At 36.2% G+C, this 15,011-nt stretch overlaps 1 protein-coding gene across 2 annotated transcripts in view; it reads right to left on the minus strand.

Moving 5' to 3' along the window:
* LOC140449614 (membrane-bound alkaline phosphatase-like) overlaps nucleotides 1-15,011 on the minus strand; it is a 61,733-nt gene that overhangs the window by 11,407 nt on the left and 35,315 nt on the right. Inside the window, exons 5-7 of one of the 2 annotated variants that reach the window (XM_072542845.1) lie at nucleotides 13,271-13,600; nucleotides 12,660-13,103; nucleotides 1,418-1,748 (exon numbers count right to left, since the gene is read on the minus strand). In XM_072542845.1, the coding sequence (XP_072398946.1) occupies nucleotides 1,543-1,748; nucleotides 12,660-13,103; nucleotides 13,271-13,600 (980 nt within the window). In that variant the 3' untranslated portion in view covers nucleotides 1,418-1,542. Of the gene's footprint in view, nucleotides 1-1,417; nucleotides 1,749-12,659; nucleotides 13,104-13,270; nucleotides 13,601-15,011 lie in introns of those variants that run through there. The other variant, XM_072542852.1, reaches the window with a different exon arrangement.

A 15,011-nucleotide genomic window follows, 5' to 3' on the forward strand; every position in this document is an offset into this window, starting at 1 on the left:
TGTTCGCACCACTACATTTTAACCTTTATATCGCAGAAATACTGATCACAACATCAACAAAGTTAGGCTATGCTTATGACTTGACTTTATTGACAAACAAAAAATCCCTAACAGAAGCCGAAGAAATTCGGACGGATGATTTAGAAATTATAGAAAGTTACTTTCAAAAAATGGAGACTTTGACCCAAGGCCTCCAAAAAATAAAGTATCCTGCTTCCACTTGAAACAGCAATTTGCCCTTAGGATGTCTTAACATTGACTTTAATAACACACGACTTAACCAGAATAAACACCTAAAATACCTAGTCATGACTTTGAACAGAACTTTAAGCTTTATAGAACGTTTATGAACAGTTTCAGAGAAGCTAAAAACCAGATATCATTCAGATGCTCTGTGAAACAACCAGTGGAGCATTGGCATCCACACTCAGGTGTTTAGTGTTAGCTCTAATTTATTCTGTACTGAGTATTGCTTAATAATATGAAACAAAAGTGCTTGTTTTTAAAAAATTGATGTCCAGCTAAATAACACCATGAGGATGATCGCTAAAGTAATCAAATCCACAACAACCCATTGACTACCAGTGCTGAGCGACATTCACCAACATATCTCGCCGACTCAAAAAGATCCTTAACAACAAGGCGGCTGCTGCCGATACATAATGACTATATAAAAGTTGCAGCTAAAAGTCGACTGCGCTTCAAAAAATCTCCCATAGAAACTGCAGACGGTCGCAGCCATCGGGTTTAATTTAATCACCAAATGGGCCAAAAAATGGTAGGAAGCTCAACCAAATATCACAAAAAGACCGTCTGGATTTAACCTACCACAAAGACCGGGTGCCTCAGAACTGAACATGGTCGATATACGTATATGTTGCACAAGTGGGATAAGCTACCATCCCCGTCATGCAGCTGCGGAGAAGTCCAATTTATCAAGAACATAATATGAGTGCCATCAGCGGCACTACGAGGGCAGTCCCAATATTTTCTGTTCGCGACACACGAGTCCTATAATGGCATATGAGCAGTAAAAACAAAATGAAACATCAATAACAGAAAGAAAATTAAGAACAACTAATATCATATTAAGACATGTAATGGAGTACACACTAAATGACATACCAAGAAACACAGATACGAGAAAATTGGTAAATCGACGACATAATTAGATGGGTAAGAAACTGAATAAGAGAGATGGATCAGCACATCTGCAAATTGACCAAAGATAAGAATGGATAAGAAATACAAAACAACAGCTCATAAGGAAGAAGACACGGAAGGTGGTACAGTAACTTTACAAAAATGGTTGTGGACCAAAATGGCTGCGCCGATAATGACAGCATGTGAACATAGGATAATTCAATAGTTATTTGGAAGCATCAATAAATAATAAAAATTAATATTAAGTGGAAGCTGTTTATCGCAAGGGAGCTTTTATATTTATATTATTGACAATATATTACAATTTTTTTATCACAATCAGTATCACTGTTTGGTGGACGCATTAGCTTTTTACACTTAAAGACATTGTAATGCTTGTTAAGGTTGTTTTATATAAGTATTATCACATAAAGGGTTTTCGGTCACGCATGCTGCTAAAGCCATTAAATGAGGAAGTACATTCTGTTCCATTACTCCGGTAAAATGATGCGCTTGGGGTCCTCTTATAAAAATACCAACATCGTCTGCCCCATGGGTTTCCACTCGTAGAGGAGCTAATGATGGCCATTTGGTACTGATTTTATCTGAAATAAGAATTAGTTCGTGCAAAGCAGATGGTGAATGTTCAAATAAGCTTTAAAATAAAAATTCCCACATAATGCCAATAAAGTATAAAATAAATTATGTGTAATCTCAAAGCGGTATAATTTCAATGTCAAAAAATTGGAAAAAACAAAAGAGAAAGAGAAGTTAAAATTATAAAGCAGAACAAGAAAATTACTTAAAGAAAAATGAAAAATTAATAAAACATAAAATAGGAAGTAAATTAACATAGTCATAATAGAATATAAGAAGATCAAAGTCTTATTAGATATTCTATATTGATCATATATTACTAGATAAAAGAGCACATGAACAGCTGAGCAAACATGGACTACATGGAAATACAAAAATCAAATGAACTTCATACCTATGCTAAATAATGAAAAAAATCAGTAAGACACGGAAAAGCTGCGGAAGAATTCCTTCTTCTTAAAGTGCCCTCTTCTCTACGAGGTTAGCAACTACAATAATTGCAAACTCTTTTTTGTCTTCAGCTGTTCTTATTAACTTTTCAAAATTTAACCCTGTCCATTGTCGGATGTTTCTTAGCCACGATACTCTTTTCCTTCCTAGTCCTGGATAAAATATAGTATGCAGCTCGTTACGGTTTCCGCTTGTGTCACAGTCTCAAATCGTTAAACAACAAAATATATGTGTCATACTTGTGTCATATACCAAGCGCCGTTTTATTTAATGTTGCGTATGTTTTAAGGCCTTCTTCTTCAACACCTTGTACATTTATTATTATTATTATCATCTATAGTGCCCTATCTCGGTTGATAGTTGGTTGGCTTGACAGTCAACCGACGCAAAAAAGAAGAAAAATTGACATGACAGCTGCCCAAAGAAAAGAAGAATTGACAGTCGACGCAAAGAAAAATATTTAATAATTGAAATGACAGCTAACGGTTTCTGAAAAGAAGGAGAATTGACAACGGTTGCTAATAAGAAGGAGAATTAACAGATCGAAAAGACGAAATTTGACAGATGACTCGACGAAAAGAAGAAGATTTGACAATTGAAATGACAGCTGACTGTTGCTGCTACAAAGTACAATTGACAACACCGAAAAGAAGAATTGACACATCGAAATGAATAAGAATTGACAGTTGACATTAGCTACGGAAAAGAAAAATTGACAGATGACAGCTGAAAAGCAAGAAGAATTGACGGACCGAAAAGAAGAAGAAGCGGTGGCCATCTTTTTCGGGCTGGCCTTTGTGACGCCGATGGGCGGGCTTCGTTCTCATTGGCGTGTTTGTGACGTTGGCGGTCGTTTGAGGTTAGTGACGTCAGAGTGGAAGTGGAGGAGCTGGTCTCAAATGCCCCATACTCTGCTCTTTCCCTGGATATTTCCTTTGATTATTAGTTGAGCATATTAACACTTGATTATTTTTCAGTGTGTTATCTAGGTATGATGTTTTTCGAACATTCACTGTGTTGAAAAGTTCTCATTACTTGCCTATTCTCTGCAGTACTTCTTCGTTTAAGGTATGCGATGTCCATGAAACCTCAAGGATTCCCTCTTAGATTCACATTTTAAAGAGCTCCAATGTATTTACCGTTGATGTTTTAAGGGTCCACGTTTCAACCGCATAGAGAAGAGTCGACTTGACGAACCATTTTGATAAACGTAGTCAAATTTTAAGTTTTATTCGAGAATTACATAGCACTCATTTTTTCGAAAGATTTTCTGACTTGTTCTATTCTCGATCTTATTTCTAGATTAGGATTTTGGCTGCTATCGATCCAACATTCCAGGTACTCGCAGATCAAGTTGGTCCTCTCGATAAGTCATTGTAGACTCAATCGGAATCTACAGTCAACACCGTATCATCGGCATCTCTGATTCTATTGATATTTACTTCATTTACCTTGACTTCATCCTTGGAATCCTCTAGTGCTTCTTTAAATAGAAACTCGGAATAAAGATTGCAAGGGTGACAAATCACATCTTTGCCTAACTTCTTTGCTAATTTCTACTTCTGCTGACGTAGAACCTTCGATCTTAACACTGGCGTTTTGGTTTCAGTACAAGTTTTTTAGAATTTATATGTCTTACCCATCCAAACAGACCTCTTGCAAATGTTCTAATAGTAGGTCGTATTTTATTCTATCAAATGCTTTTATGAAGTCTATGAAGTATATGAATATATTTTTCTATTGGTCCTAGCATTTTTAAGCCACAACTAGGGAAATGAACAGGGCTTCTCTCGTTCCCATGCCGGCTCTGAATTCAAACTGATCGTTTCCGATACTTGTTTCGCACTTTTTATAGATTCGCTTTTGTGCTACTTTTAATAGGACTTTTACTGCACGACCCATAGGGATTATCAGACGGAACTCATTACGGTGTTGTGGGCTTGGCTTTTTCGGTAGTGGGATGAATATTATTCTAGCCTGTCTTGGGGTATCCCGTATCTTATATGCGATTGAATAAAAGAAAAAATATATCCATGTTTTCTTCGCTACTTATTTTAAAATTTCTGGGTATATTCCATCTGGACCTAGGCGACCTTCGTTGTTATTGTCCATTGTTTTTGGGTTCTTCTCGTATTTCGTTAAAAATATTTTGATATAGTTTTCCCATTCTTTCAGTTTATCTTTGACCGCTTCTCTAGCAGCATGCCATCCGTGTTCAGCATGGTGTTTAACGTTGTTCTCTTGTTAGTAGATGTGAACTCTTTTATCTTTTTCTTTAAATTTAAAAAATCGTGTCTTTGTTGCAGTTCTTCTATTTCGACGCATTTAGTTTCCATTCCTTTCTTTTTTGCATCGGTAATTTTTTTTTTCGAATTATTGTTTAGTGTTTTATATTCTCCATCTTGTGATCTTTAGATTCTCTTCGTTTGTCCATTAATTGTAAAATCTCTTCTGTTATTCATTCCTCTTTGTTATTTCCAGGTGTTGCTTTTAGGTATTTTTTATCTTTCCCTTTTCATTTCTTGGTTCTGTCTGTTGTATGGTGTTATTTTTCAATAATTGGATGTCTAGATTTTCTTGAGGTTTTTGTTTCTATATTAGTTTCCAGATAAAACTAATAAGCAAGATGAAACATGAAGAATTCCAGATAAAACTAGTAAACAAAAAAAAAATCACAAATATTAGGAGGTCCAATAAAACATGGTATTCAATGAAACACTGAATACATTTGGCGGAAAAAAAGCACACCGCATAAAATCCAAAAGAATATACATTAGATGTCCAGGAAAACCTTAAAATTAGTAACCGAAAGAAGACTTACGCCATAATATACGACAAAAATAGGAAACAAAATTCAGGAAATAGCAGAGCTAGGCAAGAAAATAGAATATATGTACATTAGGAATAAAACAAATCACATCAATCATACAAATCATACAAATCACGACAATCATACAAATAACATGTGTCAAGAAGCGGAAGGTCGTGCAAACAGCCATGAAAGTAATGAGCTATTTAGGGCACTGAACAATAACTGGGCTGGGCGCAAGGGTAAGCAAATAAATTAAAACCTTTTCGAGCGTCTACTCGTGTTTCGGTTGGAGAGCTAGGTCGTGGATAAGGATTTCTTTTTTTGCGGAGGACTGGGAGTACTAACTACGAACAAGAAATCGAGAAAATACTAACAGAGATGTCCTGGACAACACTAAACAAGAAGATTCCTAAACTATTTAAAATTAGGACGCCGTTTAAAAAAATCCTCTCGCTGGAGGATATGTGAAATCTGTACAACAAAAATAAAAAATCCTAGATTAGAAGCGTTCGAGTTGTGGTGTTACCGTCGCATGCTTAGAATCCCGTAGACAGCACACATACCTAACAAATGTGTGCTAGAGACCATACACAAAGAGCGAGAATTTACCAACATCATCAAAATCAGGAAGGTCCAATACTTTAGTCATATAATGAGAGTATCTAAATATCGGTCCTAGTGAAGAAATAAACTCAATACAACCAAAACTAAATGCATGCTCATCAGCAGAACACAACAACCTCCGATGCAATTGACATTAAACAACCGAAAAATAGAACAAGTGGAGACATACACATACCTTGGAACCACAGTCAACACAAAATGAGACCAGTCAACAGAAATAATATCACGAATTGAAAAAGCGCGAAACGCGTTCAACAATATGAAAAAGTGGTTCACAAGCAAAATCTCATTGGAACTAAAATTAAGACTGGTCAAGTGTTATGTCTTCCCGGTCTTGTTCTATGGAGCAGAGGCATGGACCACAACGGAAGCCACCCTGAAGAAACTAGAATCCTTTGAGCTGTGGATATATCGCCGTATTCTTCGGATATCCTGGACAGACCACATCACTAACGTGAAAGTAATGCAGAGAATAGGCAAAAGCAAAGAAATAATCTTCACCGTAAAGAAACGGAAGCTTGAGTACTTCGGACATGTCATGAGGCATACTAAGTACCGGCTGCTACAGTTAATAGTCCAAGGAAGAATCGACAGTAGGAGGGGACCGGGAAGAAGACGACACTCATGGATACATAACCTGCGACAATGGTTCGGACTAACATCGACCGAACTGTTCAGAGGTGCCGTAAACAAAGTCAAAATAGCCTTGTTAATAGCCAACGTCCGAAACGGATAGGGCAAAGGAAGAAGTGAAGAAAATGCTAGGACGGAAGAAAACAACTGTCCTAGCTGCGTAACATTAGACGATGGACACGTCGAACGGTCAAGGAATTTGTTCATCAGCTTGTTAATACGACGATAGCCATTGATTTCAAACAAGCACATCACACAAAGAAGAATATGACAGATATAAACAATATAATATTAACCAGAGGTGAATGGTCTAATGAGTGGTGTGAATCAACCCTTAACCTTATCCATAAGAAAAAATCAATTACAGAGCCTTTGTCCTTATTCCACATGCAAGTAAAATAGGGCTACATATAATCAGTGAACGGCTAAATAACTTTTTAACTCCAGATATAGTTGAATTATAAGGCCGATTCGTACTAGGAAAAGGAACGCGTGAGCAAATACTAAATACCAGAGAGATAATAGAAAAAGCTAGAGAACACAATATAGGTACTAATACTGCTCTATTTCTTCGAATACATACATGCTTTTTCTGTTTCGATTTAGTAAAATGGAATTACCTCTGGAATATAACGGGATATATGAAGTAAGTGAATGCCCAACCTAACCAACTAATCAACCTATTAAGAAATCTGTATGATAAAACTCAGCGAAACGGTATATAAGCAAATGCTTTCAAAACAAAAAAAAAGAAACTAGAAAGGGCTGCATACTATCATCATTATTTTACAACATATATTTTGAATATATACGAACGAGATGGAAAAATCACTATAGGAGGCAGAAGAATCAGTAACCTGCGATACGCAGACGACCCACCTATACTCGTAGCAAACGAAGTCCAAATGATTACCATCGTAGAAAAACCAAAAAGAATGATGGTTTTATCCGGGCAAATAATAATCTACCGCACATACTAAAAGTGGCAAATTTCGAATATGTAGACAGATTTGTAAACTTGGATTCTATGATAACCAATAATGACGTTAAGGCAAATTTATACATGCGTGGAGTTGCTGGCGCCAATAGTTGTAGGCACGAAAGCAAAACAAAATGACAATGTTAACAGTTACTGGCAAGTAGTGGCGAGCAAGTCCGAACATTTGATATATTGAGTAAACAAGTAAAATTGTACTTGTTAACATATGTTATTTGTTGTTGTCTCCTCTAATTTTCTACGCTCTAATGCTACGTCTTCTCTGTCATTTTTTATGGTGTTGAATCGCGGACCTTGAACGAATTTATGTGCAGAACACTGGAAGCATTTGAGATGTGGCTATATCAGAGAATGTTTAAGATCCCGTGTACTGACCGCGTCACAAATGAGGAGGTCCTCAGAAGAATGAATAAGAACCGAGAGGTACTGACCACCATCAAATCTCGAAAGTTACAGTTCTTCGGACATATTATGCGAAATGAATCCAGATATTGTCTCCTTCAAGCCATCCTGCAAGGAAAAATAGTTGGAAAACGAGGTCCAGGAAGAAGAAAAACATCATGGTTAAAGAACCTCAGAATCTGGTTTAATACAACATCTACAGTGTTTATCCGCGCTGCTGCAGATAAGATAAAAATTGCCATGATGATCGCCAACATTCGTAACGGATAGGCACATCAAGAAGAAGAAGAAACAAGTAAAGTTAGAATCTTCTAACTTTTCATACGCGTCACCATTTTGTCGTCATGTTAAATTGAACTTGAACGTGTAAACCTTCGTGTTTTTGTGGTTGAGTAATTTTAAACAAAATATATAAAAATGGACAGTTTAGCAGGTGAATGTATAGGTACACTGTACACTGTATAAATATGAATATATTTATATAGTATGTCAATTTTAAAACTTACAATGGGCTATATCTCACGAACAAAAGCTGATATCGAAAAATGCTTGAAACCGTTTCTAGGATAGTAAGGGGGAACAACATACACAAAGGGGGAATACACAAAAAAGGGCACAATACAGATCTGAAAAATTATCGTCCAATATCACTACTATCACAACTTTATTAAACATTCACAAAAATAATTACAAATAGATTGACAACAAAGTTCGATGTATATCAACCAGTAGAGCAAGCCGGATTTAGAAAAGGGTTTAGTACATGTGACCATCTTCACACACTAAAGTTCCTAATAGAAAAAGTTAACGAATACAATTTACCAATCTGTTTAGCATTTATAGACTACGAGAAAGCTTTTGACAGCATAGAATTATGGGCTATTGAGGAAGCACTGGTCAACAGCAGAATAGATTCTAGATATAGGATATTAATACATAATATATACCAACACGCTGAAATGGTAGTCACGATGGATAACGGAATGAAAACGAGGCCAATAAAAATCAACCGAGGAGTAAGACAGGGAGACACCATATCTCCAAAACTATTTACTGCCGCACTTGAAGATATCTTTAAATCACTAAATTGGGAAACGAAGGGACTGTCGATAAACGGAAAGTATTTAAACCATCTAAGATATGCAGATGACGTAGTACTAATAGCCGGCAACTGGAAAGAACTGAAGACAATGATCGATGAGCTTCATACGGAATCCATAAAAAAAGGACTGAAAATGAATCTGAGTAAAACTAAGCTAATGTCGAATAAAGATGATCAACCGACGATAACCATCCAAGGAACAAAAGTGGAACATGTAGAAGAATACATATATCTGGGTCAGAATATCAAGGCAAACAAAGAAAACCAAACTACCGAAATAAGCAGACGAGTAAGAATGGGATGGGCCGCATTTGGAAAACTCTCATACATACTGAAAGACAAAAAGATACCCCAAAACCTTCGAACCAAAGTGTTCGACCTTCCCGTTCTCACTTACGGAGCTCAAACCTGGACATTCACAAAAAAGAACATGGACAAGATTCGAAAAACTCAGGGAGCCATGGAACGACAGATGCTTGGTATCTCACTAATAGATCGGCAAACGAACGAAGCAATCCGGAACAAAACAAAAATAAAGGACGCCGCGAAACAAGCAGCTAAATTAAAATGGAAATGGGCTGGACACAACGAACGTCTCGAAGATGGTAGATGGAACAAAGAAGTCGGAAACTGGCAACCGTACGATGCGAAGAGACCAAGAGGAAGACCTCAAATGCGCTGGAGCGACGATATCAAAAGAGTCGCAGGACCAATGTGGAAACGCCTAGCACACAACAGGGATGAATGGCGAGAAATGGGAGAGGCCTTTATTCGACAATTCGGATAGAAAAAAGGGCTAAAAAAAAAAAAAAAAAAAAAAAAGGGGGAACTAAAATGACATGAAAGAGAGCTCACCCTCATCAACTCCCTAGGCCCCACCCACCACAACCAAAAAAGTTTAAATTGCAAACCCTTACTTGTGATACATAATTGAAAAGACTATAAAAAATGCTATCCAATGATATAAATAAAAATTATACAGGGTGAAGCAGTAATTGTGAAACTTTGGCTTAAATGGAAAATTTAATGAGGTTTTTGTTGACCTACAAATTTGTTCAAAATGTCAATTAAGTAAATGTTCAAAGTGGGTTCCATTGTTTTGTAAACAATAATACAGCCTATTTTCAAATTCTGCACAAACTTCGGCAAATGTTGTTCTAGTAATAGCGCGACATGCGTGCGTAGTTCTTTCTCGCAGTTCTCCAATTTGACGCAGGCTCAGTTTTATAAACAACTGACATAAGGTAATCTCATAAAAAAAATTCAGGTAGCGGTAAGTCTGGTGACCTCGGTGGCCACTCAATAGGACCTCTCCTTCCAATCCATTTATTCGGATAATTAGTATCCAACCAGTGCCTAACTGGCGCTGCATAGTGAGGAGGTGCTCCATCTTGTTGGAAGTGCAGCAAATCTTCGTTTAGAGCTAAGTTGTTTTGATCGTCCCTTTGGTTATCTAATTCATGCACAATTAAAGGTTCGATGGTATTTTCCAGCGTATCGAGATAAATGTCGTTACTTAAATTGCCTGGTATGAACAAAAGACCAATTATAGCATCGCCTAATATTCCTGACCAAATATTCAGTTTTTCAGGATATTGAGTGTGACCTTCTCTGAATCGATGCGGGTTCGCATCACTCCAGTACCCACAGTTTTGTTTATTTAAACTACTATTCAGCATAAAAGTACATTCATCAGTGAAACAAACATTTTTAAAAATTCTCGGTTCAACGCGAATTCTTTCAGTCATGAATTCACAAAACTCAATTCGTCGGTCTGGATAATCATCGCCTAGTTCTTGAAGAATTTGTGTTTTGTACGGGTGAAACTTATGTAATTTCAACACCTTTCTAACCGACTCTTGTGAAAGTCCTGTCACTGCAGATACTTAAAGTGTTGATGCAGTAGGCTTTATTGGAATATTTCCAAGGACATCAATTTAGAATGCTTCATTCAGTAATTTTGGGGCATCCCTTTTTTTATTTTGCACTTATCCCGTTTCTCTAAACTTTTCAACTAAATCGCGGATATGCACGTGACTTACATTTTTGTCCGGATGCCTTTCATGAAATATTTGAGCTGTTCGTAAATAACACTGGTTCTGGGAGGCAAATATGAAAATGATCTCCCCGCGTTCAGGTCTACTGTAAACCATCGTGACAACCACAGCTGAATGACAGTACCGATCGTACAAGTGATGAAAACTAATGACATTTAAAAAAATTATTGAATCTGACAGAACACAAAAAACAGATGTTTTCAACTTGTTTTGCAAAAACGGCAAATTAAGTTTTTATTTAACAAAAATAAATTCCGACGGACACTTATCATTAAAAATAATAGTTCGGGAGATAGCATTACAAATACAAAAGTCATAGTAAGCTGATATTAACACCCTGTATAATTATTAAACCTCATTAAATTTTTCATTTAAGCCAAAGTTTCACAATTATTGCTTCACCCTGTATAATTATTATTTATACAATTGAATAGCATTTTTTATAATCTTTTCAATGTTGTATCACAAGTAGGGGTTTGCAATTTAAACTTTTTTGGTTGTGGTGGGTGGGGCCTAGGGAGTTGATGGGGATGAGTTCTCATGTCATTTTAGTTCCCCCTTACTATCCTAGAAAAGGTTTCAAGCCTTTTTTCGATATCAGCTATTGTTTGTGAGATATAGCCCATTGTAAGTTTTAAAATTGACACACTATATGTATGAAATCCCATGCTTGTTGGATATTCATGGTTGATGAGTCTCCAGATGTTAAATATCTTAAAGTTACATGAAACAATAATTTCGCAGATAGTTTTTAATACATATATTGTGCTACTCGCTGAAGAAGAATTTTAAACTGTTTACCAGACATCTGTAAAGAGTTTTTTTAATTTTCTAGATCTTTGGTTGAAAGTTGTGATAGTAATTTTTTTAAACACCAAATTTCTACCTAGTAGGCTTTTCTACACGGCTTATAATTTCTTCAACAACACTTTTTAGCATACGACGACAGCCGACACGGATTTCAAATATCTTTTTCTCGATTGACATGTAACTATCCTGTAAACGGCCACGGGAAGACGGAATTGAAATGAATATCCACTGTGTAAAATAAAACTGGCATACCAAAATTTTCTGTTTGTTAAAATCTAGTGTAAACCTTCACTGGTGTGCAAACAGAACTGGCGTGGCTACTGGCGCCACCAAATTTATGCATATGTATACTCGCCGTTAATTCCTTGGAAATCAAACGTCGACGATCAGTGGCCCGAACCGCAATATCTAAATTAATTAAAAGTCGATAGACCAACAAATACTAAAGAGGACTAAACTCAGATTGGTCAATGCACTTATTTTTCCCATTGCCACATACGTAGCTTAAACATCTTAAAACTCTTAAAAAAATGATAAAAGTGAGATTGAATATTTCGAAATGTAAGAAGAATTTTAAGTGTGTCTTAGACAAAACACAGTACTAATCGCATATTTAAAAAATGTGTCACAGACCTAATAGCTACTCGATATTAGAAAGAAGAATTTTCAGTAAACCCTAATAAAACGACACTTGTTTCGCACTATGGATTGGGAAATTGTTTTTTGGTGTTATATAATAGAATCTTTAAAAAGTTATTACCAATTTTTTATCTTCTGAAAAGATCAGAAAGAAAGGAACAAGGAAATAATATCAATGTGAATGATAGGAGAGGCAAATATACCAGTATCTCATTATTACTGAACTTATGGAAAAAACCAAATTAGAAAAGATTTTTGGCAGGATGAGTTAACAATATTAAGCGTCATTTAACAAATATTTACAACATGCAGTTGTTAAAAGCATGTATATTATTATTTAAAAATTATGTACTACTTTCTATACTCCTCCCATAGTTTTTAAAATTGCTTTACCTAGTTCTCCCTCTGACGGCACATATCGCTTTTTGTTTTTCCTCAATTTATATCCCGGACCATTGGCGTAACTCAATATGGTGTAGTAGTTATCGTCATTGGCTATTCCCCCATACCCAAACACATCACTACCACGTTTTGCATATCCGGCATAACTCATAGTGTGCGCATGATCAGCTGTTACTACTATCAACGTGTCTTCCTCGTTTGTCAACTCTACGGCCCTTTGGACAGCTTTCGAAAACTCGGCTGTTTCGTCCAATGCTTTATGTGGAGCGCTAGCGTGGTGAGCTTTGTCAATCTTACCGCCTTCCACAAAAAGAAAATATCCGTCTGGTCCACGTTGAAGGACTTCAATGGCTGCTTCTGTCATTTCTTCTAACGAGGGATCGGTTTCGTTGTCTCTTTCTAAATTGTACTGCATGTGATTTGCTTCAAATAAACCTAAAAAACAATAAGTATTAAATACGTTAATGATCGAGTTCTAACTGCAGAGTGCTTAGAAGATCTGTAGTAGTAAAACGATAGGTACTGTAGAATATTTTTTAAAATACATAAATGGAACTAAAATTGATGTATAGAAGTAAAATAAAAACCAAATTATATGTTACCTAACAAATATTCTGTATCATTTTTCACATTCAACAGCTGTTTCCTATTCCACACATACTCGTATTTAGCTTTCATCGCCTCCTTCTGTTCCATCCATAAGCGAATCAAATCCAGATGATCGCTTCTATGACCCCTTTTTCCTTCATCATCTCTCTCGTAAGTAGGTATGAACTTTTTTCGCCCACCTCCTAATATCACGTTCAGATTTTTTCCAGTTTCTCCAAAAACTAATTGATGTGCTATATCTTCGCATTCTTTCGGATTTTCGTGGTCGCCTAGGACGTCAGTATCACTTTCCCAATGTCTGTAAGCAGTGTGTGCATAAACGCCTAAAACAATATTTTATATATTAAGTGTTTTTAATGAGCATAATCAGTCTTTAAGAGGACTATTTTTTATTTGTAACGTCTCAGTTTTATACATATTTTCTACGTAAAATACCACATATATTTAAAATAAAGGCCATACGATTGTTTATACAGTACGTTCCAACAAAAATTTGATCCCCCCCCTATAACCAAGAAACTCACAAACCAAGAGTTTCTTCAAAATTTTAAAAAACATGCCAATTTGTATTGGGAGGGGGACGAATTTTCATGCGAAATTCATGCCATTAAATGTAACCTCGCTAATTACAAAAAACATTAAATTTCATCAAAATAACCAATTAAATGTTCTAAATGATTTCCTGTTACCTGCATACAGTCTGTTTTCAAAGCCTCTTCGTACATTGGAAACTACCTCCGGTGTCAATAATCGGCGTTCTGCCACAATTCTTTGTCACAACTCTGCAAGATCTGTAGGCAGAATGGCGTATATAAAATCCAAAGGCGAAAGATCCGGTAATCTGGCCTATCACTCTATTTGACTCCTTCTGCCAATCCAACACTGTAAAACGTTGACCTAAAAGCTATCTTACGTATATTATAATATGGGGGTACCCATATTATAATATACGTAAGTCAGTTGGAAAGTCAGTTCATCCTCTAAAAGATTATAATCAGATTCCAATGTGTCAGTGATGAGCGGATCAATAACGTCTTCTAACAAATTTAAAAAGGTTATTCCGTTGAGATCTTTGTCAAGAAATAATGGTCCAATAACGTGAATCCCAAAGATGCCAACCAATACATTTATTTTATGAGGTATTTATGTATGTGTCTTCATAAATAAATGAGAACTACTGTTACTCCGCGAGCGGAGTCAATAAAGCGAGTCATTGAAAACAACAGAGGCTTAAAATGTCTAAGACCCGCACTGGGAGTTCACAAAATCATCAAAATTAAAGACGCCAACAATAAGGAAGAGAAGGAGAAATATAAAATAACAAATATTGTCGAAGACTTCTACACATCCTTGTACAGCTCGCAAGGCCAGCCTAATAAAACAACAAAGGAGAACGTCAAAAGAAAAATAAAAAACGTGGGATCAGAAGTACTACCAAATATAAAGGGATTCGAAATAGGAAGAGCTTTAAAAGAGCTAAAAAATAATAAAGCCCCAGCACACGACGGTATAATTGCCGAGCCCTTGAAAACAAGCAAGACATTAAAAATCCCTGTACTAACAGAGCTATTTAATAGATGTCTCCATAATAGCAAGATCCCTAAAGACTGGAACGAGAGTCTAGTAATACTACATAAAAAGGGGACAAATGTGATCTACAGAATTATAGACCTATATCGTTGCTCAGTCAAGTATACAAACTATTTATGAGAATTATTAACAACCGGTTAACCT

This window comes from Diabrotica undecimpunctata, chromosome 1 (assembly GCF_040954645.1).
Source record: "Diabrotica undecimpunctata isolate CICGRU chromosome 1, icDiaUnde3, whole genome shotgun sequence".
In the NCBI taxonomy this organism is placed as follows: Eukaryota; Metazoa; Arthropoda; class Insecta; order Coleoptera; family Chrysomelidae; genus Diabrotica; species Diabrotica undecimpunctata.